The sequence below is a fragment of the Linepithema humile genome, chromosome 4 (assembly GCF_040581485.1).
Source record: "Linepithema humile isolate Giens D197 chromosome 4, Lhum_UNIL_v1.0, whole genome shotgun sequence".
Taxonomy (NCBI): domain Eukaryota; kingdom Metazoa; phylum Arthropoda; class Insecta; order Hymenoptera; family Formicidae; genus Linepithema; species Linepithema humile.
In genome coordinates, this window is record NC_090131.1 from 22199547 (window position 1) to 22224205 (window position 24659).

General features: G+C 31.9%; 2 protein-coding genes across 12 annotated transcripts in view; both read left to right on the forward strand.

The window, feature by feature from the left end:
• LOC105670956 (max dimerization protein 1) overlaps positions 1 to 11650 on the forward strand; it is a 43169-nt gene extending 31519 nt beyond the window's left edge. For both annotated transcript variants that reach the window (XM_012364732.2, XM_012364739.2), the window contains exon 8: positions 60 to 11650. The gene's annotated coding sequence lies outside the window, so the exon portion shown is untranslated. The remainder of the gene's footprint in view (positions 1 to 59) is intronic.
• A 1878-nt stretch (positions 11651 to 13528) lies between these two features.
• Positions 13529 to 24254, forward strand: Nmnat (nicotinamide mononucleotide adenylyltransferase). 10 transcript variants are annotated; one of them, XR_010889852.1, is made up of 7 exons: positions 13578 to 13808; positions 14219 to 14628; positions 14873 to 14974; positions 15104 to 15270; positions 16651 to 16987; positions 21612 to 21770; positions 21863 to 22165. XR_010889852.1 is itself a non-coding variant. In XM_067353636.1 (6 exons), the coding sequence occupies exons 1-6, from the start codon at positions 13733 to 13735 to the stop codon at positions 20741 to 20743; spliced, it is 4737 nt and encodes a 1578-aa protein (XP_067209737.1). In that variant the 5' UTR covers positions 13529 to 13732; the 3' UTR covers positions 20744 to 20916. The 10 variants fall into 10 exon arrangements, 6 of the variants coding, with proteins under 6 accessions (XP_067209737.1, XP_067209732.1, XP_067209733.1 ...); XR_010889853.1 differs by having other exon boundaries at positions 21881 to 22165; XM_067353636.1 differs by lacking the exons at positions 21612 to 21770; positions 21863 to 22165 and adding an exon at positions 18441 to 20916 and having other exon boundaries at positions 13529 to 13808; positions 16651 to 18329.
• Positions 24255 to 24659: the final 405 nt, after the last annotated feature.

The window sequence follows — 24659 nt, forward strand, 5'->3', positions numbered from 1 at the left end:
GGCAAGGGTAGATGTTGGACAAATAAATTCTCACATTGCTTCCTCTGCGCTGTTTGCAGACAAACAGGCGGCGTGATGGCGGCGAAAGAAGAAGCGGTTAAAGAAGAAAAAGAGAAAAGGACAGGGGAGGGGGAGGGAGAACGAAAAGAAGAAAGATTCATCAGGGCGTACGAAAATTGACGGCGCGCGAGATATCGATTCATACACACTTAAACATAATACACACAAAATACACATTTAGATTCATATTCGTACAACTTTGTCCTTCCAAAATGGCCTGGCTGGCGAAGATTGGAGAATGAAGTCCTTGACGCATCGCTCGACTTTGCGAACCTACAAAAAATGGGAGAGATTTCGGCAATCATCGAGGAAATCAAAGGAGATCGGTCGTTAGGAAGTGACTATGCAAACCCTAGAGAATATTATGGCATGAAGAAATAAAATTAAAAAAAGAAAAAAAGATATCATCTTGGTCTTAGCCTACAATGTAAAAGAGACAAGAGAAGTCTTTGATGCATCCATTAAAAAGAAATCTGCGGAGAAGTTGAATAGCTGACTTAAAAAAAAAAGGAATAATCTATCAATTAATTTGATAAGTGAAGACAAAAAATTATTTGAAGACAAGAAGAAGAAACGGTCTATCCTACGGAAACGTTCGTCAATAAACTTGAAAGAAATAGGAGAAGTGAAGAGCAAGTTGAGCGAAAGAAAAAAAAAGAATAGAAAAGCAGAATATGTAAAACATAAGTCTTGTCGCGAATTATGTTTTACATTCTTAGAGGAGAACAACATCTGGAAATGTTCTGGAAAACGGAAGATCAGATTGCAGCACAAACAAAAGAAGAAGAGGATTAAAAAGAAGTAGAAGGAGGAGAAAAAAGAAGGAATTGGAAAAGTTTAACGAAGAGAACCAGCGCTTTTCTATAAGGTTAATCTCAGATGAAGGGAAAGGAGCACGAAGAGACAAGAATAGAAGGGAAGAAAAGGTTCGAAAGAAAGCTGAGGAAAAACGAAAAGCGATTGAAAAAACGTGAAGAATAACATGAAGAATAATGAAGGCAGTTGTAAATTTTATCGAGCGCTGACAAATCGCAGCAGCATTGTACATATTTTTAAGAAGGAACAGATTTATCGAGAGAGCATAGATGTGTAAGAGAGGGAGAGAAAGAAAGAGAGAGAGAGAGAGAGAGAGAGAGAGTGTGTGTGTGTGAGAGAGAAAGAAAGAAGTTAAGTGAAAAACGGAAGTTACAAGAATGTTAAACGAAAATGTAGGGAAGTTCTTTGTTTCGTTGCAGACTTGGTCTTGAATTCTCGTACAACCGAGTAAAATAAGGCGTCAATTTCCCATTTCGATACTTGACTACTGACGAAACGCGCCTTCTCGGTTTAGTTTCGTATTATTCGATAAAATTAGAGATTTATTTTTAGAAATTTATTTTGGACAATTTAATTAAGTAACTAACTAATCTTATTGTTTTAAACTATGCAGATTGATTCATAAACATTCTCAATTTTTCAACTAATTTTGTAAGTTTTGGAAATATTTATGAAGCAATCCGCCCAATTTAAAACGACGAAATTATTTATCAAAAATAATTTGTAATATATTGGATGAATTATAATAAAATTATTCTATAAATTTATCTATAAAAAATTGTTTATTCAATTTTTAAAACTTGAAAATTATATACAGTATTTGGAATTAACTGTAATATGTTAAGGTTATAAAATATGGAATTATTTTTATAGCATAAAATTATGTATAAAAATTAGAATTACTTAAAAGATTGCATAAATTATTTTAATTAGATATAAAGTCATTCCCGAAACTAAACCGCGGATTTCTTCCATAGAATGACATTTAAACAAACACTCTTCGCAAACAAACAACTTTATTAATTAAATAAATCTATTAAGTAAACAAATACCGCGCCGTCATCATGTTTGCAAAACCCAAAAGAATAAAAATCAACAAAAGTTTGACACCGCGTAAAATAGAGGAGTGGGAGAATTTCTAGAAAATGAAAAAGAGGATAGGACAAAGACAAATGGCAGATTTCTTGATGAATAATGAATTGCGATTAATTAATAGACTACAATGCAGAAACTTACACAGAAAACAAGCGAGTGGATATTCATATACATGCAAACACATACATAAAAAATACACACATTTACCTACTTATACTTACACTTACATCCACACCTACACGTATGTGTTAAGTCATTATTCTATAATTAAGTGAGCAAAGCAAAGTATAAAAAGCAAAAAAAGTAAACTGATAACTATATTACGGTGTAAGTGATGTTTCATTATATATACACATAAATACAGGGTGTCTCTTATTTACAAATAGATCCTTCAGTGACTTTTGGCCTCCGGGAAATTTGTTTATAATAATTAGAGATCGAAAATTGTTTAAAACCGCATTATCATTTTAATGCAATTTGTCATTGCAAAAAAGGACATGAAATTCGTTTATAGATAACTAAAAAAATGTAAAAAATTAATGAAATGCATGTTATTAATCAAAAATATTTTTTATTCAAGAAATATGTAACTGAAGAAAAATTTGAAAAAAATAAGGGACACTCTAATACATTTTCGAAGAGTACAAATTCCGCAAATCCCTCGTGGGATGTTCTCGGGGCTGTTACCACCTTTTTATGTGATGCGTTTCTTTTTTCACGAGGATGATCTTTGATTATTCCTAGATCATTCACGAATGATATACGAAACAAAGAATCTGGATTGTGGATTGAAACCAATATAGTTTTGCTGAGTTTGCATTTTGATGTTATAGTAAGTTAATCTTGCTTTTATATGGAATATGTCATTACATCGACATTTTTCACAATTGTGCAAATATATAAAAAATACTTTTAAATAATTTGCAAAAATGTCTGAAATGTCTTTTCTCATTTTTCGTTTTTTTGTATTAGATATTCTTTGTCTCTTAAATAGATAAAACTGTTGGGAAATAATATTATCTCAACAAATATGACATCGATATGAGATGAGCATAATCACAGCATAAAAAGTAAACTCGGCGAAATTATAGCGATTTTTATTCCTAATCTGAAAAATGTATCGAAAGTCGGAGGAATTCTCGACTTAAAGGACAAAGGAGGACGAGAAGATTCTTTTGTAAGGTCGGCTTTGGACGATATGTTAATGGATAGACTGACTACCAAATGTAATAGATGATCTCTGAAGACGGACGTTAATTCGCAGACTGGAAGTAACTATTTTGATGAGCATAATTCGAAAAATATTCCCTCTCAGAATGTATGCCGTCGGTTAACCCTTTAACTTTTCTCATCGTACATAGGATATGCAAATTGGCTGGAGAACCTGCCATTAAAATGCAGAAGCCAGTAGTAGTGAGAGAAATCCTGTATAGAATGTTTTATTTATAACATTATTCATTAACATTTTTCCCTAGGAATCTAAAAACAGAGGAAATGTAATTATTTTAATCTTTAAAGATTGTTCTTAGTTTTTAGAGTGGAAATAATCGAAGTTGGCAAAGCATATATGAAACACAATTTTTCCAATTTGCAAAAGAAAAGATTTGCAAATAATAGATTTTTTGATGAATTAAGTATGATATAATTACGACCTGTAAAGAAATCTGTGACACATAAATCGGTACTATAAGACTCCCTGTATGTACAAAACTCATATTATTTTGAAAATATTTTATTTCAATTTTATTTGTATTATTTTACTTTTTATTTCATTTTTTGATTTCTATCTTTATATATACGTCTCTATGTCTTTCTTTTTTATTTTATTTAGTTTATTCTTTGTTTATTGTCTTCATATTATTATAATGCAGTATTATATTATTAATATAACGCAATAAAATTGATTGATAAAATGAAAATTCTAGCGATATTTAACATTTAACATTGAAAACTTTGACGATATATAAAATTAAAATTATTTTAAAAAATGCTCTATTTTAAAATAAAATTAAAAATAAATTAAAATTATCTAAAATTAAGAAACTTTATAAAACTTTTCTTTAAATTAAGAATATTCAAATTTTTTTAATAATTTAATTTCTTATTGATTACTTTTTTTGTATATATTTTGCACAGTATTACATAATAAGCAAATATTCTAAAATTTAATATAATCCAAAAAATTGAACATGCATATAAAAATCGAAAAAATTGAGAAACTTTATATACACTAATAATATTTTAGAATCAAAAAATTAAAATGAATTAAATCGAAATTGTTAAAATCCAGGAATCTAGTAAAGGAATTGGAAATCTCAAATATATTAAAAAATCTAATTTATAAAAATTTATTAATATTAGATATTTTTTGAAGCTTTAAATTAATTTAAATTCACCTTAACATTTAAATTCTAATTTATACAATTTTAAGAATTTTAAATAAACTTTTAATTTATAAGCTAAATATAAGTTAAAGGGTTAACTGCTAATATTATTAATTAATTTACTAGACGGTCATTAGACGAAGGACGTGAAAACACATAAACATAAATACACATTGACAAAGGAAAAGAGGCAGCAGTCAACGGAACAAAGATAGGTGACAAAAGGAAGTAAGATTGCTAAAGTGATAAAAATTCACAAAGTCAAATCCCGCCGAAAGAGACCAAGCCAAGTGAAATATTTTCAACGAGGCACGCCGCGATTTTTAATACTGAATTGTATATCGATTGTTGTATCAACAATCGTTTATAGTTAAATCGCAATCATATTGGTTGTTGCACGAATCTATCGCGGCAAACACATCACAATTATAAGCGGCGGGCTTTGACTGCGATAATGTGTGCGATCCTGCTTCTGTCTTTCGACAATTTTTTTTTAATTTTCTATATATTTTTTAAACATTCTTTAAACATTGCAGTTTTTTTTCTATTATTTTAAGAAAATTAATATTAGTAAAATTATCTGTTGGATTGTTCTCGGGATTAGTAGGATTTGAAAAAGTAAATACTTTAACATGTTTTTTGTCTACATCGAGTATATATGATTAATCAATTTTATTAATTCTCTGCGAATTATTAATCTGTTTAAAGAAAAACAATGTTGGCTGTTGTTTGTCACCAATTATTAATCAAAGCACAAATAACTCGAAATAGAAATGACACCGTTGATCTTCGTACGCCAAAGCAATAAAGTCCTTGAAAGAAATAAAAAATATGCGATGGACAAATGAGGGAACTACCAAGAACCAACAAAAAAAAATTAATGACTACAAAGTTCTACAATGAAATAAAAAAAAAAAAAGAAAAAAGAAAATAAATAAATAAGCGCAAAAATAAACGAGACCTCTGCATAGAGATCTAAACGAGCAAATTGATTAATTAATTAAAAACATTTTCTGAAGATTTTTTCTGTGACGCACAATATGTCACATATATTATATTTTAACCCATTTATACGGCCAATAAAAGAAAAAAGAATTTTAATAAAAATGTAATTTATACATTCAGTGGAATTTTCTTATGAATTATGTGATTTTAGTAACTATTTTCTTAAACTATTTAATTTCTAAATTTATTTTATAATTTTTAAACATATTTAATGTATTTGCATAATTCAATCTAAAATCTTTGCAAAATAAAATCAATTAAATTTTTTGTAAATATCTGTATTGAAAGTCGTATATTAATTATGTATTATAATCTTGGCTTTTTTGATGGGTTAAAATATGCGAAAACAAATTACCACATGATCTTTCTAAAGAGAAGAAAAAATCGCAGGAAACACATTTAGCAAGAAAGAAATACATACTTCTATAAAGAATTTTTTCGTAACTTTGTTAGAAATAAAAACAATGAAAACGAATAATCATGAATTAAATAATTAAATTTAACATGTTGTTTCTTTTTAAATTTGCCAAAAGCTATTCAATATTATATTAGAACTGGAAACAACAAAACTCTGGGATGTAGCAATTTGGACGACGATTGGGGTTGTTACAATAAAAGTAAATTCTTTTCAAGATAAATTATCGAAAAATTATATTAATCTAAGGATGAAAACGTCCTAAAAGACATATATATTTAATGTTTTTAATTTTTAAATATCACAGAGTAGAATGTGTGTGAAGTTGATGCAAAAGATTTGATGTAAAAGGTAAAATTTCTTAAAATTGAAAATTTAATAGTGTTAGTTTGAAATAATTTTTATCAATGAAAGTTAAAAAAAAAAAATATATATATATATATATATAATGTTTTTTTAATAATAAAATATAATAAAAATTGAAATATATTATATAATATATTACTTTTGATATATCTTTGTCAAGAAAAGATTATTTATTGATTTAGTTTTCAAATTGACTTAATAAATTTATTTAAAACGAAACTTAGTAAAAAATGATAAATCTTTTGCATCTACTTAATAAATGACAATGTAAATTTAAAAAATTGAATGTTTCTAAAAGGTTTTAAAGTTAAATCAAATTTGAGCACAGTCGAGTTTTCCTTTCTATTGCTTTGTCGCTATCCATTATATCAGATGTTTTGAGACTTTTGAATATTTTAGTTTCATATAATTTTTTAGACGATAATTTAATATTAAAAAGAGAAAAAGGAAAAAAAGAAAGAAAGAGAAAAAAGAAAAGTAACAATAATTTGGAAAATATTGATAAATTTTTCTATCTGTCTAATCTGTAAAATTAAACTAAACTTAAAATTATTAATTTAATATTAGGCTCGAAAAATTTACCATGTTAAAATAAAAGTAAAAGCAAAAGAAAAAGATAAAAGAAAAATAGTAAGCTAAAAAGAAAAGAGAGAAAAGATAAAAATAGAAAGAATTGACATGTTCTTAAAATTGACAAAATAAACAACAATTAAAATTAAACTGTCAGATTAAAATTTAGTTAAAATTATAATGACAATTAAAAATTATATATATATAGATTTAATTGTCATTAATTAATTGGCTGATTAAATTTTAATTACGCAATTTGATGATTGCGCTCGTCTTGTGCTCAAGAATTTAAATCCGCGAACAGTTTTACCTGTAAAAATTATTGATCTAAAGTGACATGAAAAAAAAGTAATTCGACAGATTTAATTGACAATAATAATGTTTATTATTGATATTAATATCAACATCTTGCGATTGTTAACAAATAATAATTAATATTGATTAATAGCCAATTAATAGACAATTCTGATATTGGGACACATTATTCAATGATCGGTTTTAACATTATTTAATATTGTAACATATTGTTCAACGATTGGATTTAATATTAATTAATACTAAAGCCAATTATTGATCATCATAAATGAACGCTAATTATTGTCAACATCAATCGTTAACCAATATGAGTCAATATCGAAACATTTTGAGATTATGTGTTGTTGCTAGCTATTTTCAATATTTATTGAATCTTCGAAAGCTCACATCGTTTCCTTTTTTTTTTAAAATAAAGACTTGAACGTGGAGGAGGTCCTGAAACGCAGGATTCTTTATAAAAGAAGTCTCTTAAGTAACACTTGCTCGAGATAAAGAAAAGCAGAGGAGAAACCGAGAATAAAAATACAAATAGTAATGAAAACAAAAAAATGGGTGTTATTTTTAGATGTCTATTAGAATATCAGAAATCAGAAAAACTAAAGGATTAAAAAAAGATGCTTAAGCAGAAAAAGGAACAAAAAAAGGAGAACCTACTATTAATACTATTACTACTATTACTACTACTACTATTATAACTATTATTACTATCGCTGCTATTACTACACTACTACTATTACACTACTACAGTACTCGTAATAAGGATTTAAAGGACGTAGGTAAAACTTAGTTGATGCAATTTTTAGCAGGATGCGAATTAAATTTAAATTTAATTTTTTATTAATCGAGTAAAATTTTAATTTTTGTTTCACAGCACAATTTGGATTGAATCTCGATTAAATCTTATTGTCTTAAAATTTAATTCGAATTTATATCACTCTCGATTATTATGACTTTGAGTTAAAATTAAATACAATAATATACAAGTGAATTTTGAATTCAGTTTTAACATTATTTTTTAAATGACTTGATATTATTTCTTTAGGTAATTTTGGCTAATTTTTGAAAAGAATTTTTTAATAAATAAATGAATAAATAAACAATATTGAATTTAATTTTGGAAATATGCGAAGTAAATGTGAATTTAATTTTAATTAATCTAAAATTGACTTAATTTTTAATTCAGCTTTATTCAGATATGAATTAGATTTGAATTTAATTCCGATTGATATGACTTTGAATTAAATTTTACTTTGACAATAGATGAATTAAATTTGAATTTAATCTCGATTAATCCTTCGAAGTGTCACTCGGGGACACCTTCATCGTTTTGTCGCTTTCATTGTTTAGATAATTAAAGGAAGACGGAGAGTACACACTAAAAAAGAAGTGTGATAACAGATTTTTCAAGTCCTTGTAGGTCGAGATTGACATGTTGCGTCTCGAAGATCATCCTCTTTTAAAGAGTTCCCATTTTCGGAACTCTTCGAAGAAAGTACTGTCAGTAGTATAAATTTTGCAAATTTTAATTTTATTAGTTATTAATATTTTTGAAGTCGAGTATCTCTAAAAAATTTTTAGTTATAATCAAAGCTATTTCGAGTAATCATTATATAATATTTTGAATGAGTAATTAATACTTTGTATATTGAAATAATTTACTTGCAAGGAGTGAAGAATAAAAAAAAATAAAATATATTAAAAAATAAAAAAAAAAAAACTAAAGAAAGCTGTCGGTACCAAACATTTTTTGGATGCGATGGGTATGTTTAAGTAATTTTTCTTAAAAGAATTATATAAAAGAATACAAAGTAAGAAGTTATGTAACGAAAATAAGATAAAGATAAGAAAATCGGAAAAGAAAGCGTAAGAAAAGAAGGACGAGGGAATGAGGAGAGAAGTGCATATTCTGCGTGGCAATACTCCTTCAGATGAAAAGTGCGGTCCTTTTCTCGGTCGTTGTTGAGTCACGCGAATCTTGCGCAAAAAAATTTTTACCCTATCTCTCATTCTCTATACGAAATAATAAGCACACAAATAATAGGAGGATGATCTTTGAGCAAAATTGGCAGTGTAAGATATAGGGAAGGGAGAAAAAGAAAGGATCATAGTACGAGAATGATGATAATAATGGCGTGTGATAAACAAAGGGGAAAAGATAATAATGGCGAAGAATGTCCTCGCTAAGCGAGAGACCCGATATTTAGGGTTGTTGCATAGTCTCGTCAATTTTTGCGTAACAACCCGAGACTCAAAGGTCCTCAGGCTTCGATGATCGAAGGATCCTAGAGATTCTCTAGCGAGCAGGGGGAAACATTTTAAAGATGAAGATGAGAGAGATTTATCACATCTTCATGCAAGGAGTAAGACGACTATTTCCTCGCAAAATTAGAGTTTTATCTCGGATCCAGACTCTTATCGAGTATTAAAAAAATCCGAAGATTTAACTCCTCAAGTTTGATAGGATCTACAATTTCAAAAATTTAAGAGTCTCGAATGTAAAGATTTTATGATCCGACAATTGAAAGATTTGTGGATCTAAACAATTCAGAAGTATCTCCAAGGATTTGATTATAATTTCCTTCGAGACTTTTAAAGATTCACAAGAGCAGTGTGTAGAATAATAGGAGGGGTATCAGAGATCTAAGAACGTCCCGAGATCCAAGGATAGCCTAAAGGGATCAAAGGATCCTCAAGGGTCCAAAAAGATGGATCTGTAATGAAAAAAAAGTGGGGATGTTTTAAAAATTCAAGGAATAGCCCAAAAGTATCAACGATACAGGAGTTATGGATTTAGAGTAGGGAGATAAAGATGTGAGTGACTCAATGATCTAGGGCCTTTACGGTTACACGCAAAAGTCGGCGGGCATATTGTTAATGAAAGCACGATCCAAACAACAGAGAAATAAATAAATCGACGTCGAGAGGCGAGATTAATAAGCAAGCTAGCAACAAAAATAAAAAAAAAATTAAAAAAAAAAAAAGAGATGAATCGTAATAAGTACGGTAAAGTGGAGTAATTGTGGTTTGGGCTAATTGTATACTCGTCGGTTATTTTCCTTAGCTCGGATTAATGACAGTTTAACAGCGTCATGTCGTCCAGTGATATGTCTTGAGTGCTTGTCTTGAAGTCTAAAGTTTGCATCTCAAAATGTGTCCATCGATTGTTTAAAATAGGGTGAAGTGGGATAACTGTGCAATCGACGTCAGAATTGTTAAGACCATTTTATGTTTCGTAAACTTTTTGAAAAATATATCATATCTTTTAATTCTTTCGTATGATATGATAGAAGAAATAAAACAATTGTTTTATTGACAGAATACGATCTTTGAATCGTTTTTATCTTTATTTTTATATCTATCTTTATATATTGATAAAAAAAAATACATATTTTAATCTCGTTATATATTCAGTATAATCAGATATAAATACATACACAGTAGAAAAAGAAATAAGATAAAAATTGATTCGTACAAAATGATTATGAAATGACAATATAACAATTATTCAGGAATCAGTGAGTATTTAAATATGTAATGCGTTTTGTGAAAAAAAAATTAACTATGTATTTCGAGCATACATTTAGCGAACATACATACATATATTTACTACTTTATAATTCATTTTGAATTTTATTAAAATTCAAGTAATCTAGTCTAATCCACAATTGATATAACTAATGTATATTTAAAATATATAAAATTCTGAATTCGATATACAGATAGCCTATTTCACCTAAACCTGTTCGCGAGCAGTCGGACTCGATAAGAGAGTGAATGCGAGAAAGAAAGAGAGAGAAAGATTATGAAAAGGGAGAGATTTGAAAGAAACACAGATGAATATAATGTTACAATGTAATATTTAAACGAATGTGAGAGTGTGTGAGAGTGTACGATTTTAGATATTGGAATACGTTTAAAATCTGCGAAAGAAAGAGAAAGGAAGAGAAAAGATACAATAAAAAATGAATTTTTGCGAAAGAAGTTAAGTGCAAGTAAAATTGTAGAGTGCAACATAATGGTCGCAATAATAGGGTAAAGTTAGGGGTGAAACGAATATTAAAAAACGATGCAAGATGTTTGCGGTATGGGAATTGCTATTTTGAAATTGTAGAATCTAAATAATTGAAAAAAAAATTATTAAAATTATTATAAGAAAATTTTTTAAAGAAATGCTTAAACATCTTGCATCGTTGAAATTAATTGAATGGCGTGAGTTTTGCGCGATGATTCCGAAATGATGAGAGTTTGATTAGTGATTTGAAAGTTGATGATTTGTATTAGAAGAGCATTTTCTGTCAATTCGTCGATACTGTCGCGATATTCGATGATCGATAGTGATTAATGCTAAAGATGGAGATGGATGCGTGTGAGAGATTAGATTGGTTTTTGCGATTTATTAGGATTAAAATGCTGATGGATTGATTGTCGCTAAACGAAGCGAGCCGATTTTTGAAGAAGAAAAAGAAGGGCAACCATCACTTATTATATATTATTGTACATATTTACCTGTAATTGCTATTCGTATTGCAGAGATTTCTGTTCTCTCAAAATCATTTCCTCGATGATTCAGCGGAAAGAAATGACAAAAAAAATGTGAATAAAGTTAGATTTGTGTATTACTGAACCAATTCCTCTTATCAACTCCATAAACTAAGAAAGTATTATAGCGGATAACAAGAAAATGATTTACAAGTAGAAAAAAATTGACTTATTATGTATGAAATGTCGGATTTCGAAAATTTCAGTTTTATGGAACGTTTGCGTAAAATAAAAACGTGTTCTGATAATTTTGTATTGCATATCATTAAAGTGATATGTCTTTTTTTTATAAAAATATGCATTGTTTTATGAAATGCTTGTGATTTTTTTAAGTTACAATAATTTTGTAGAAATATAAATAATTGTAAAAATAATTTAATATTATTTTAATATTTTATTGAAAATTTCTCTTTATTATTTATTTCAGACATATATTTAGTATAATTAGATATACACACACATATACAGGGTGATTCAAAATAACCGTATGTTCTTAAAGGGGCATATTTCTGAGCGTATTCTGACAACTTTTCCTTTGGCAAAAGTTTGTGCAGAGCTTAATTTTCAAGTTATAAAAGAAAATAGTTAGCGTATCGTGAGTCGAGTACAAGAAACAAGCAGAGGCGTCGCAACTCACGTTACACGCGAGTGTTCACGCGGTGAGGCGCCTGCTACAATCAGCTGATACTCACGATACACAAATACGTATACGCATCTCTCTTTCTCTTTCTTTCTCTCTCTCTCTCTCTCTCTCTCTCTTCCGCGATGAGACAGATCCATATCGAGTAAAAGTTTTTCCACTTTCTTATGGTTCACGTTTCACGTTTCAAAACACAACATTCACTCTGTTCACTCACTTCATCGATAAAACGAGGAATTTATTTAATGATCACTACTAATCACTCAATGCGTGAAAATTACTCGAAAAAAGAAACACGTGTTTTTCGAATAATTGTGTATCATGAGTGTTAGCTGATTGTAGCAGGCGCCTCACGTAAACACCCGTGCGTGGCGGTGAGTTGCGGTGCCCCTGCTTATTTCTTGTACTCAACTCACGATATGCTAACTATTTTCTTTTATAATTTGAAAATTAAGCTCCGCACAAACTTTTGCCAAAGGAAAAGTTGTCTCAGAATACGCTCAGGAATATGTCCCTTTAAGGACATACGGTTATTTTGAATCACCCTGTATATATATATATATATATATATATATATATATATATATAAGCTCAGTGGAAAAAAACAAAAATAGAAAAAAATAATATAAAAATAGATATATACAAAATAATTACAAAATGACAATATAATAATTTAATGGTTAAATAAATTTTAGAATTAAATTTTTTACAAAAGATAGATTCTATTTCAAAATATATGAATGAGTTAAACAAAACCGTATCAACGTCTGCTATTTCTAACAACATCAAATAAATGACATGGAAAATTCTTGACGAGCAGAAAATGATATCCACCATATATCCACCAGGAAGGAAATGACTTCAAATGTCAAGTAAGATTAATGTCAATTTTTTAACGTTGTTTATTAGTAAAGATGGACAATATTGAAGAATCGACAATCGAATAATCGATTGTGAAAGATTTTTATTTAACCTTCAGAATGTAATATTTAAATTGTTTTCAGTTGCTTAAAAATATTTTTTACTTTTCTTACTTTAACAAATAATTTTCTTCTACAAAAAATATATATTTCTATTTTGAAATTTTATTGTATTTTGATTCATTGGTATTTTTCTAAAGAGTTTAGAGTTAAAATTAAAATGTTTGACTACTATTCTGTGAGCGGTAATTAAAAGAATTAATGTAGTTTAGCGGATTGATGTTATTCTAGTCATAAACCTGTTGTCCATCGGTTGTACGGATACATTTTTTTCAAATTAATTAAAAAATATTGAAATATCGACTAATGATCAGTCAGGTATGCAGTTCGCGCTAGATGGTGCGCTGATGCATACGGCCGACGATGCCCGAGATATATAACGTGGCGACGGTCGGCATGTGGCGCGTTTGTCGTGAACGCGTTTAGTGGGCTGCGTGACCTTAAGACGTGCGTGTTAACGTTTTGTTGCAACGACGTTTTGGGTCGATTCGACGGTGGTGGAGGCGCGGCTGATCGCCGATGCGGCGGCGAGTGGCGATCGCGAAAAATGGCACCTACGCGTGTGATTTTGATGTCGTGCGGCAGCTATAACCCGCCGACCAACATGCACCTGCGAATGTTCGGTACGTACATATCGATTCGTCGTCATTTCGTCCGAACAGTGCTGTTTCTATCGAACAGTGGATGTTGCAGTGGACGTCACGTTTCGTTATCGCGCGTGACGTCACGTCATTGTCACGCGTGCAGATTGTTGTCATTGCGTTTGCGTAATGCGAAATCTGTTTTTATCAATTGCACTTTGTATATTGTCTTATAATTTTCCACTTTCACGCTCTAACGCCTAATTATAGATAAATAGACGTCAACACGTGCGCACATATACCAACGCTTAATTATAAATAAATAGATGCAACCATCCAGTAATTTTTAATTCTGTATTAATATATGTAATATAATGTAGAAGCTGTAAATAATATAAAAATTAATAATAATAATATAGAAGCAATTTTTTTATTATCTGTGCATTTTTCAGAAATTGCTCGAGATCATTTGCATCGAATGGGAACACATATTGTTGTTGGTGGAATAATTTCTCCAGTACACGATGCATATGCCAAAAAGGAACTGGCTAGTGCGACACACAGATGTGCTATGCTACGATTGGCATTGCAGAATAGCGACTGGATACGGCTGAGTACATGGGAGACTAAGCAGAATTGCTGGACCAAGACTCGTTTGTCTTTGCAACACCATCAAAACCTGCTTAATTCCATATTATCCAATTCCAATGACATCAAACATCACTTGCAGATAGAAGATACAGAATGGATTCCAGAAAATGTGAGAAACAGCTCAGATAACACACCGATACAAATCAAATTGTTGTGTGGTGCAGATCTTTTAGAAAGTTTTGGCGTTTATGGACTTTGGCTCGAAGAAGATGTGAGTTTTATATATGCAAAATACAATAGAAATGATTATTTTTGTCTATGGATATTTTTTATTATATAAAATCAATTTTTATTAAGATTTTATTAAGTAAACATTATGTTATGTTTATGATTTTTTAAATTTTTGGAGTAAAATTAACTTCTGCAATAATAAATATAGGACTATAATATAGAACTTGATAATATAGAACTTAATATAAAGCTTGAATAAAAGAATCATAATCTTTCTGTTGAAGATTGACACAATTGTTGGCGAACATGGTCTCGTAGTTATCACCAGAGAAGGTTCCAATCCCAATAAATTTATCTATGATTCGGACATTCTGTCCAAGCATATGGTAAGTGTAATAAAATATATAAATTAAAAATCTTGTTATATTATGCATACTTGTGTCTCACAACATATTTTATTAAGACATCAAATTTTTGATTGTAAAATTTATTTTGCTATCTTTGTCTTTCCCCAGCACAATATCTGTATTGTCACCGAGTGGATTCCAAACGAAGTTAGTTCAACAAGAATCAGGCGAGCTCTGAAGCGCAGTGAGAGTGTCAGATACCTGCTGCAGGATTCCGTTATCGATTACATCTATAAACATGAAATCTATGATGCGAGAGTGCCAGACACCACAATGTGAGTCTCGAATGTTATGTTTAAGTATCTGTTTTTTTATGACAATGAATGAATTTTTTTTGAATACAAAGATGTGATATTTAAAAAGATTGTGTGTGTATATGTATGTATACACACAATTATATATATATATATATATAATTTAAATGCGTATAATTGCTAAATTTCGACAGAATTTTTGCTGTACAATATTCTTTAATTTAATCTTCTTATCTTCTGTCGAAATATACAATGTTTAGTAAAGAAAATTACATTATTATGTTTATTGTAATTAATTTAGATGTATAATATTTTATAAAAAGATTTCTCTTGAATATACTTATTTTGAGAACTTCATTTAGACGTGCCTTTTATATTCAATAAATTTTTTTGCGCATTAGATTTTTGTGTCATTTTTTATTTGAAATATTTAAGATCTTTGTTTTAATTTAATTAATGTATAATAAATTGTGATAATTTTTTAAAATAATTTTTTAAATGTATAAAATTTTATAAATTATTATATTTTATGTATTTCTTTTTTTATCTGCGTTTTTTTTTGATAATACGAATGATACTCGATAGAATGTAAGATTATTTTTACAGGTTTAATATAATAGCATTAGTAATATGTACTTAATTATTAGCAAATACCATGGAATCTTTTAAATTTTATAGCAGTAAATGTTGCTGCAATTAATAGTAAACGGAAAAAATACGGCCTTACATATAAAGTAGTTTAAACGCAAAAATATTTCTTTATATAATTCTTTCCTCATAATTCCTTACATAATTTTTAATTTTGTTAAATTAAAAGAAATAAACTTTATTGTATCAAAAACTTAATAGAGTTTATGGTATTTGCCAAGATTAATTCATCATTTAATATTAATAATTCCATTTTCAATCATTCTTTTCACTGAAAAAAATATCAGTGAAAAGAATTATTGAAAATGGAATTATTAATATTAAATGATGAATTTGGAGTATACATATTTCCTTCCTTCGTCATTAATTCCAACAGTTGTGAGATCGTAGCAACTCTATTTATTCCCATATATTTTATTTATTGCATGATGTATAAGTAATGCATGATGACAGTAAAAAAATTTAAATATGAATAAAATTGGACTTAATTGGAATTAAAACAAAGACTATTTACAATTATCGATATTTATTAAATTTTTATACATATGTGAAATGTATTGAAAGATATTACATTTTTAAAATATTTTGTTCACAATCTGATAATTCACAAGTACGAATATAGAAATATAACGGGGTCGTAACGAGCTCACGCGACTAATTATGTTCAGAAGTACTATGATTAAGTGAGAGCAATAAAATCCTATAAAAAATCGTCTTGTTTTTCACGCTGCTATTGCTAATTGGACACTGAAGTAAGTTGGAACTGCCATCGCCGATTTCGAATAATTATCTGCACATAGATCCCCGATACTTAACCGCGTTCCTAACACCGTCGCCCACTGATGTGACCATGGACTCGCCGAGCCCGGTCGAGATCGTTGCGTCCATCGATGTGCCGGATGCGGTTGTGCTGCGTAAAAATATGCAGAATGCAAGCGGGCTCGACGAGGCCCGCGAGCAGTTCATTAATAGCGTGATCGGCGGTAACGTCGACAATGGTAATGTCAAGCACGTAGCTAGAGCCGCGTATCCTGGTCAAGCGAAACAGGTCATCGCCAGCAAAACCGGCGTCTTGCGAATCGTAGACGAGGTAGGTCCGCTCGATGAGCCGACGGCGAAGTTACAGCTCGGTCCTTCGTCGGGGGAAGGTCATAAGCCGACGATAGACGGCGATGCGAAGGGTAAAACTGAGATTGGACAGAGGGAAGTTTCGGATTCCAGTTTTAAGATTTCCGATGCGGAAATTGCTGAGGTAGATTTAGGTTTGCATACCGATCGCGAAGTAATAGTGAAGATCCAACCTGGCTCTTCGAATTCTAGTGATTTGGCGTTAAAAGAGGGTGGTAATTTAACAATCGGAGGTGCAAAGAGTAAAATTGAACAGAGGGAAGCCTTAGACTCGAAAATCAAGACGCAAATTACTGACATAGATTTAGGTTTGCCCGACGATCGCAAGATAATATTGAAGGTGCAACCCAATTCTTCTAGCGAGCCGAAACAAGCTCGTAAGTCATCGACAGAAAGTTTGATAAAAGGTAAAACTGACATTGGGCAGAGAGAAATATCCGATTTGAGGTCTAAAACGGAGATTGTTGATGTAGATTTAATTTTGAACAACAGTCGCGAGATTCAATCTAGTTACTCGAATTCCGGCGAGCTTCGATTGGGAGAATGTTGTTGGCCGACAAGAGAAAACACTGCGAATGATAAGATAGAAGTTTGTGATCGAAAGGTAATTTCTGAGACGGAAATAATCGACATACAGTTAGGTTTAGATCAGAAAAGTACGCTTGCGCCGAAAGAAAAACGTAGATCGGTAGAAGCGATTGGTAATGAAATAAATTCGGATCAATTTAGTTTTAGCAAAGCTGCCTCAGAGATCAGTTCTGGATTGAATGTAAAAAGCGTCGGAAAAGAGAAAATTGACAAAGAGGTTAATATTAAGAAAGAAGTAGTTAATATAGAATTAGATGCTGACGGTGTCGTCAAGATTCAACCTGCTCACTCCAATCGTAGTATAATTGCGTTGAATGAAGATCGAAAAAGTAGATATAAAGACAATGTAGAACCGATTAAGATAGATAAAAACGATACGGAACAAACTAAACTTAGTTCAGAAAGTATTATGAAGCATGACGTTGAAATCGGCGATATAGATGCCAATTCTAAAAAGGAAACAACCAATTTCGAGTTGGATAAAGTCAGACATCTAGAAGTCAAAACGACGACTTTGTCACCGCCGCTTGACGGTCGTCATGAGTGTGCTCTCTCTGATTTTGGCGTGGATAAAGAAGACTATCGGCTTACTCAATACGGTTTGAACGGGAATGAAAAAGTCGAGGAAAAATCTACGCATACCGCTAGAAAATTATCGAAACATGCTGACGAAAGAGACGATACATTAGACGACGTAGATGATTTTGTAAATGATAGCGAGATTAGTAGCAAAAAGAGCGACGCTCAATTATATAAAAGTCAAGTATTGGTTAGCGCGATGATTCACAAGAGCCACGAGGGAGAATCTGAATGTTTCATCCCCGGAGAAATCGATAATCGTGCAAAGTATTCTGAAGAACTAGACCGATCAAAGTTCATCGTGGAAAGGTTACCTTTAGAGGCAGAAGCAGATAGTAAAATCAATATTTTAAGCGGCGAGAGAACGGAGAGAGAATCAGCGTTTGATCAGCGTTCTTTGCGGACAGGATCTTACGATTCGAGCCTCGAGATAGATGGTAAGTACCTGAAGTCGATCGTGAACGCTCGCAAGAGTCCGAGAAAGATCAGAGAAGATCAGATTTGCGATGTCGAAATCAAGAAGCAGCACCGAATCGTCGACGATAAACAGCCATTCCCAAGTTCTTTCATGAAGACGAAGAGTCTCGAAATGATCAAGAAGGAAGAAATTTGTAATGTAGATATTGATATTGTGAAGAAGGCTCAAACTGCCAACGATCGAGAAGCATCTCGTACGGAAAAAGTCTCCCAAGGCTCTTCAAGATCGACCTCCATGAAGATGAAGAGTTCTAGAAAAGTTAAAGAGCTCGACGGAAGCGAGCGCGAATTCAAAGATCAAGATAATTCCATTAACGATCGAGAAATATTTCGCGCGGAGAAAGTCTTCCAAAGTTCTTCAAGGCCCATTTCAAGATCGACTTCCATGAAGACGAAGAGTTCCAGAAAAATCGAAGAGCTTCAAACTGGCGAGAGTGAGTTCAAGAATCAAGATAAAGCCATTAGCGATCAAGAGACATCTCGATCTGAAAAAGCATCCCATAGATCTTCAAGATCGGCAAGCACAAAGAGCCCGAAAAAAGGCAAGAAAAGTCAAATTCTTTATAGGAGCGAGATGAAAGACTATGATAGATCTATCAACGATCGTGTTATTTCTCAACTCGAGAAAGTCTTCCAGAACACTACGAAGAAATTTTCAAAAACGGGAAGTTCGAAAAAAGGCTCCGAGAAGAGCGAATCAAAGAAGCAAAATCGATCGGCTGATAACCGAGAGACGTCTCGATCCTTCGACGAACCTGCTCAGCATTCTTCAAGAACATCTTCCATGAAGAGCCCGAAGATTCAAGATCAAAAGACCGTGAGATTGAATGATGACAAAGCGCAAGGACACGAAGCGACGAAAACGACGAAAAATGCTGACAATAGAACGAAATGCGATTTCAACGAGATCAAGGATGTGTACACGAGAAAGGTGCGGCGTTACAACATGCCTCTTCAAGGCAGCTTAGATTCGATGATTGTGTCTGAAGAAGCGTCTATACAAAAACCGAAGAAAGACGACGCGTTCTCGAAGAAGTCGAAGAGCTACGAGTCGATCAAGCGCATTCAGGAAGTTTTCCTCGGCGTGCCGTCATCGAAGGCGAACAGCAGCACGTCGCAACTCGATATCCCAGACGAGTTCTGCTCGATCTGTTGCTATATGAATGACATTACCTTCCGGACGGAGGAAGAGGTGAGCAGTCCGAATCAGGAGACGTTTTACACTCTCAGGTCGACCTGCAGCTCATTGGCCGACGACGACGAGTCGATCGAGTGCGATATATGCGGCACGCTCAATCTGCAGGAATCCGCGGACGATCTTCAAAGCAAGGTTGAAGAGATTCCCTGCGAGCTCTGCAGAATCTGCGGGGAGGTGGACGGCAGTTACGATCAGGATTCCGCTCTATCGGCGGACAGGTACGGCGGCTTCAAGGTCGTCGAGCCGCATCGCGACGACGACGAAAGTTTCGAGATCGAGAACTGCGGTTTTCAGAGCGGTACTGAATCGGCTGACGATCGGGGTAAAATCGCCGAGAAGGAGAAAGATTCCGGAAGACCGAAGTCCCAGTCCCTTTTTATTCACGGTTCTTCAATGGTCAGAGACCAGCCGCGAGAATTGTATTTTATTCCCAAAGATGAAATCGCCATCCTAACATGCGGGACCAGAAAAGTCGGTCGCAAGGGCTCCTTGTTCAGAAAGAAGGAGGATTTCAACAGAAGTGTACGCGATAACAGACGATATTCCTCAGTGGATAGTCTGCAAGTGGCGAAAATGTCTCCGAAGGCGGGCGACAAAGCGCTCAAGATTACGAAAAACGCAACGCTAATCGGATCTGCCGATAATCTGCAGATATCGGATGATTCGACCAAGTCCAAGTCTCTGCAGAGATCGGCTGATGTCGGTCGCCTGAATGTGTCGAGCGACAATCTGACCCTGCCGGCGAAAAATCTGAGTAAGGAGAGCGAAGCTGAAGAATCGAGCCAGAAACCAAATATGCGAGACAAGGAGGAGGTGAAGATGATCCTCACACAGCACGGAATCAAGATTATCAGCGAGAAAGAGACCGCTTTATAATCGAAACTAGACAAATATTCGTAAACGATTCGTTTATGCGAAACGATCAAGTATTTTGAGCGGCTAGAATATTAGAATTTATCTGAGAAATTCGATGTGCGAATCAAAGGACACGTTAACGTCTCGTGCCAAGTAATATATATGTGTAGCGACAGTGTTTATAGAAAGAAAAATACGCGAACCGGATGAATAAATATTGAGAGAAATGTGCGAAATTTATCTATAGCGATTTAGAGAGTCTATGAAACATATATATGCAGAGCAGTATAAAAATTCAAGGATACATTGAACAATGTATTTGGTTATTGCGAAAGTTTCATCGCTTTTTAAAAACACGAGTACTTCTGCGCACATATAATTACCTTGTTAAAGACCGATAAAACTTTCCAAACGCGAAATAACATAATTATATGCAAATATATATTATATATGCCGAATGAACATGACAGTTAACAGAATTTACAAAATTATTAAAAGCTTTTTTTATTTTTGTGAATTTTACTAACTAGTTATAAATTTTTGCTTATTATTCTGAAACATTTTGCATAATTGAATATACTTTATGACATATGTATTTTCGACGAAAAAGTTGCGAGACAAATTTTGGTATTAATTCATTAATCGATTGACATATTTGTAATTAATTGACGATCAAAGTGAAAATCTTAACAGTCATTTAACACATATATTTAATAATTAATTTAAGAAAAAAAATGAGCGAATTAATTATTACACAAATAATAAAGCGAAGCGTAAGTTCGCTATTACGCTTTGGCATCTCGGCTTTGCATAAATATTTACGCCGTTACAGTATTATGTAATTATTGTGATAGCTGTGTTATAATTATTGTAATACTTTAATCAATAGCTCGGTATCGGTAGGAAGGACCAAGGACAGAAAAGTTGTTATTCTCGATCTCGATAAACGATCGGGAAATTGTTGGATGATTTATTCAAGACTCGCAAAATGATACAAGACAATCCTCTGGTAATATTACAGTCAATATTGCACAGAACAATTATAGCTGTAAGTGACAAAACGATACATCGATCTAAAGATGACGCTTTACTTCAAATTTATACAGTATTCTGAAAAATGACTAAATTATTATTTTTTAGCTATGTTCTTTCTTCCAGGTGGATTCTTCCAAGAAAGTACTTAGTATTTGGTCAGCACAATTCAAGTTTTTCCATCGTGTATTTGATATATAAACTTGATATTATTCATTATATTTTAATTATTTAATTAATATTGAAAATTAAGAAGATATGCCATATCGGATATGCCAAATATGATATCGACATTTTTGTCAATAAGAAGCAGATCTTAAATTTGACAAGGAATCTATTTCTCTTCCATCGATTTTCATGTTTTTTCGACATTCCATATGCGAAAGAAAATATACGAGAGGTGCCGAAAAATTATGAAAGAGTATATAAATTACGGCAAGATAATTGCTAATAAGTTTTATGTAATTTTTAACTTTGTACATGTATCTGTATGTTTATTATTTATTGTTGCATGTGAATGCGGAGGCAAGTATTATTATAAAACTATAACGAAGAAATATGTCGCGTGCTTTCAAAATAGCATATTTTTCTTGGTTTTAATTGTATGTACGAATCTTGTATGTCAGTATTTTATCAATAGGATCTTTTCTATTATTAGCTTGTGTCTTATAAGTACGATGAAGGATTTTTTTACAAGAAACTTAATGCTGTCAGTAGTTCGTCAGTTAGACAATTAGTTGTCATCATTAGCTTGTGAAAAAGATTGATAGATTGTCGTCTAAAGATTTCTTCGCGCGCTATTGCCCGCTATTCTTTCCCTCTCATAGATTGTTCGCTTATCATGTTAGACGTTTTGTAATCCTTTTTTAGGCCCTTTACACACCAGAGTTGCATAACTCGCTGAATTCGGGCGACATCACCAAATTGTTGTCCGCGTCGCGAACGCTATTTGCGGTTGTCCATAGCTGTCCGCTCTGCGGGCAAGCCAGTTGTGCAGTTCTATACTGTTATACGCTATTACTAAATATTTGGAATGCTAATCTGCTGTTGATATGTATTTACAGACTTTACGAGAACCCCTTTGAACCCCTTCTACTTTTATTGCATGATGTTGTGCGTCTTTATCGCTTGAGGCATCTGTTCAATGATGATATATAATCTCCACTTCGATTTTCCATTTTTGAGAAATTCCACTTTTGAAGAATTTAACGTGAAATTATCTATAATATTTGTTTGATGCTTTTCGGGTTTGATCCCATGTTGATTACTGTATTAAAAGTATCCAAGAACAGATTTAAGAGAAAACTAAAACGAAAAGATAAAACAAAAAATAAAAACTAACGAATCTTCTTGACTGATCTCTTTAAATTTTTTTGGTTATCAAGAACAACAAGAAAAATAGAGCAAATCACCGACATCGAGTTCCAAAGAATTTATATGATCATGTATCGTTAACAAACTGTGCCTGACTGTCTCAAAGAGACAAGCCGCAAGATTATCTCAAAGAGACTTCCATTACATCGGATGCGATGCTTAGATTTTCAACTATTTTCTTTGATGACTTACGACTTCTCCCTGTCCATACTTATTTTTATGTTTTGTTCGCCCCTCTGTTCAATGCAAAAATACGCATGCGATGTGACCCTGCTGTTCGTTCCCGTAAACGTTTACTACGTTTTTGGGATCAGATGATGATTTATAGATTTTGTTGTAACATTAACCAGATGCTCATCCGTTTTTTTTGGGGGGGGGAGTTATATGTATATTGAATTGTTGCACAAGAAAAATTGCATTTCGAAAATTTCAATTTATCACAACACTCTCATAAATTGTTTTCTAACAATTGAATGTTCGACATATTCTATCGAAATGTAATAATTTCTTTTGCCAACATATGCTTTAATTTTGCGAAATGTTTTTTTTTACGATTTACAAATTATTCGCGATGTGTATAATTATTTTAGTAATTCAGCATTCTAGTATTTATTTTGCAATATTTTTTATAATATTATTTTATAATTTTAAAATCGGATATTATATCGTTCGGTATGTCACTCTAAGTGACATACTTATATGTAGTTCTAGTGACATCTTTTAAGTTTCTCACTTGAGACAAATTTCTTGAGTTCTTGAGATAAGTTTCAAATGACGCGATTGTAATTTATTTTAGTAGACCATTCCAGTATTTTAAACTAAAGACTTAAAACCCAAGATAACGTGATAGCAGCTGGTATGTGTTTTTCAGTTCTGATGGAGCATGTGACGTGTGTTTTCCAGGATACAACAAAACCTGCATGCCTACTGTAAGACAGATAGTTGACTGTCTCGTTGCTACTCATCCAATCCGAGCCTGTGGCCCCCGGCTTCTTCTTTCTGCTATAAGCTCTAATCGCGCTACTAACAATCCTAATCAGGACACTGGCACGGTTGCTAGCAACAACAGCAGCAACAACAATAACAGCAACAACAATAACAACAACAACAACGAGAGCGCTGAAAGTTTTAAAAATGCACGTAATCCATATTTAGATCATTCTTATATTTGATTACGCTATTAAATCGACTGTATATTTTTTAAATAAAGATTTTAATAAAGTTTCTCAAAATAGATTTGAAGCTCACTAAGTTGTTATATACTAGGTTGGCTAATTTTTTTATCCATTTCGGAATATAAGCTATTTAAAATAAAAGTTTTATTAAATTATTATATCATTATTAGACTTATCATCTATTCATTTTTCGATTTTTGAAAACGAGCTTTTCAAAATAATTATGGTCAAAACTTCAGAGAAATTTAATGGTTAAAAAAAATAAAAGAGATTTAAAGATAGAAAAAATAAAGAGATTTAAAGTTTAGATAAAAAAAAGAACAAAAATTATGTTACTGTCAAAAAGCGCGATGAGA

Coding starts and splice junctions, on each gene's coding strand:
- Nmnat (XM_067353636.1), top strand. CDS start 13,733: ATGGCACCTACGCGTGTGATTTTGATGTCGTGCGGCAGCTATAACCCG. Junction 13,809..14,218: donor CATGCACCTGCGAATGTTCG/GTACGTACATAT, acceptor TGCATTTTTCAG/AAATTGCTCGAGATCATTTG. Junction 14,629..14,872: donor GACTTTGGCTCGAAGAAGAT/GTGAGTTTTATA, acceptor TTTCTGTTGAAG/ATTGACACAATTGTTGGCGA.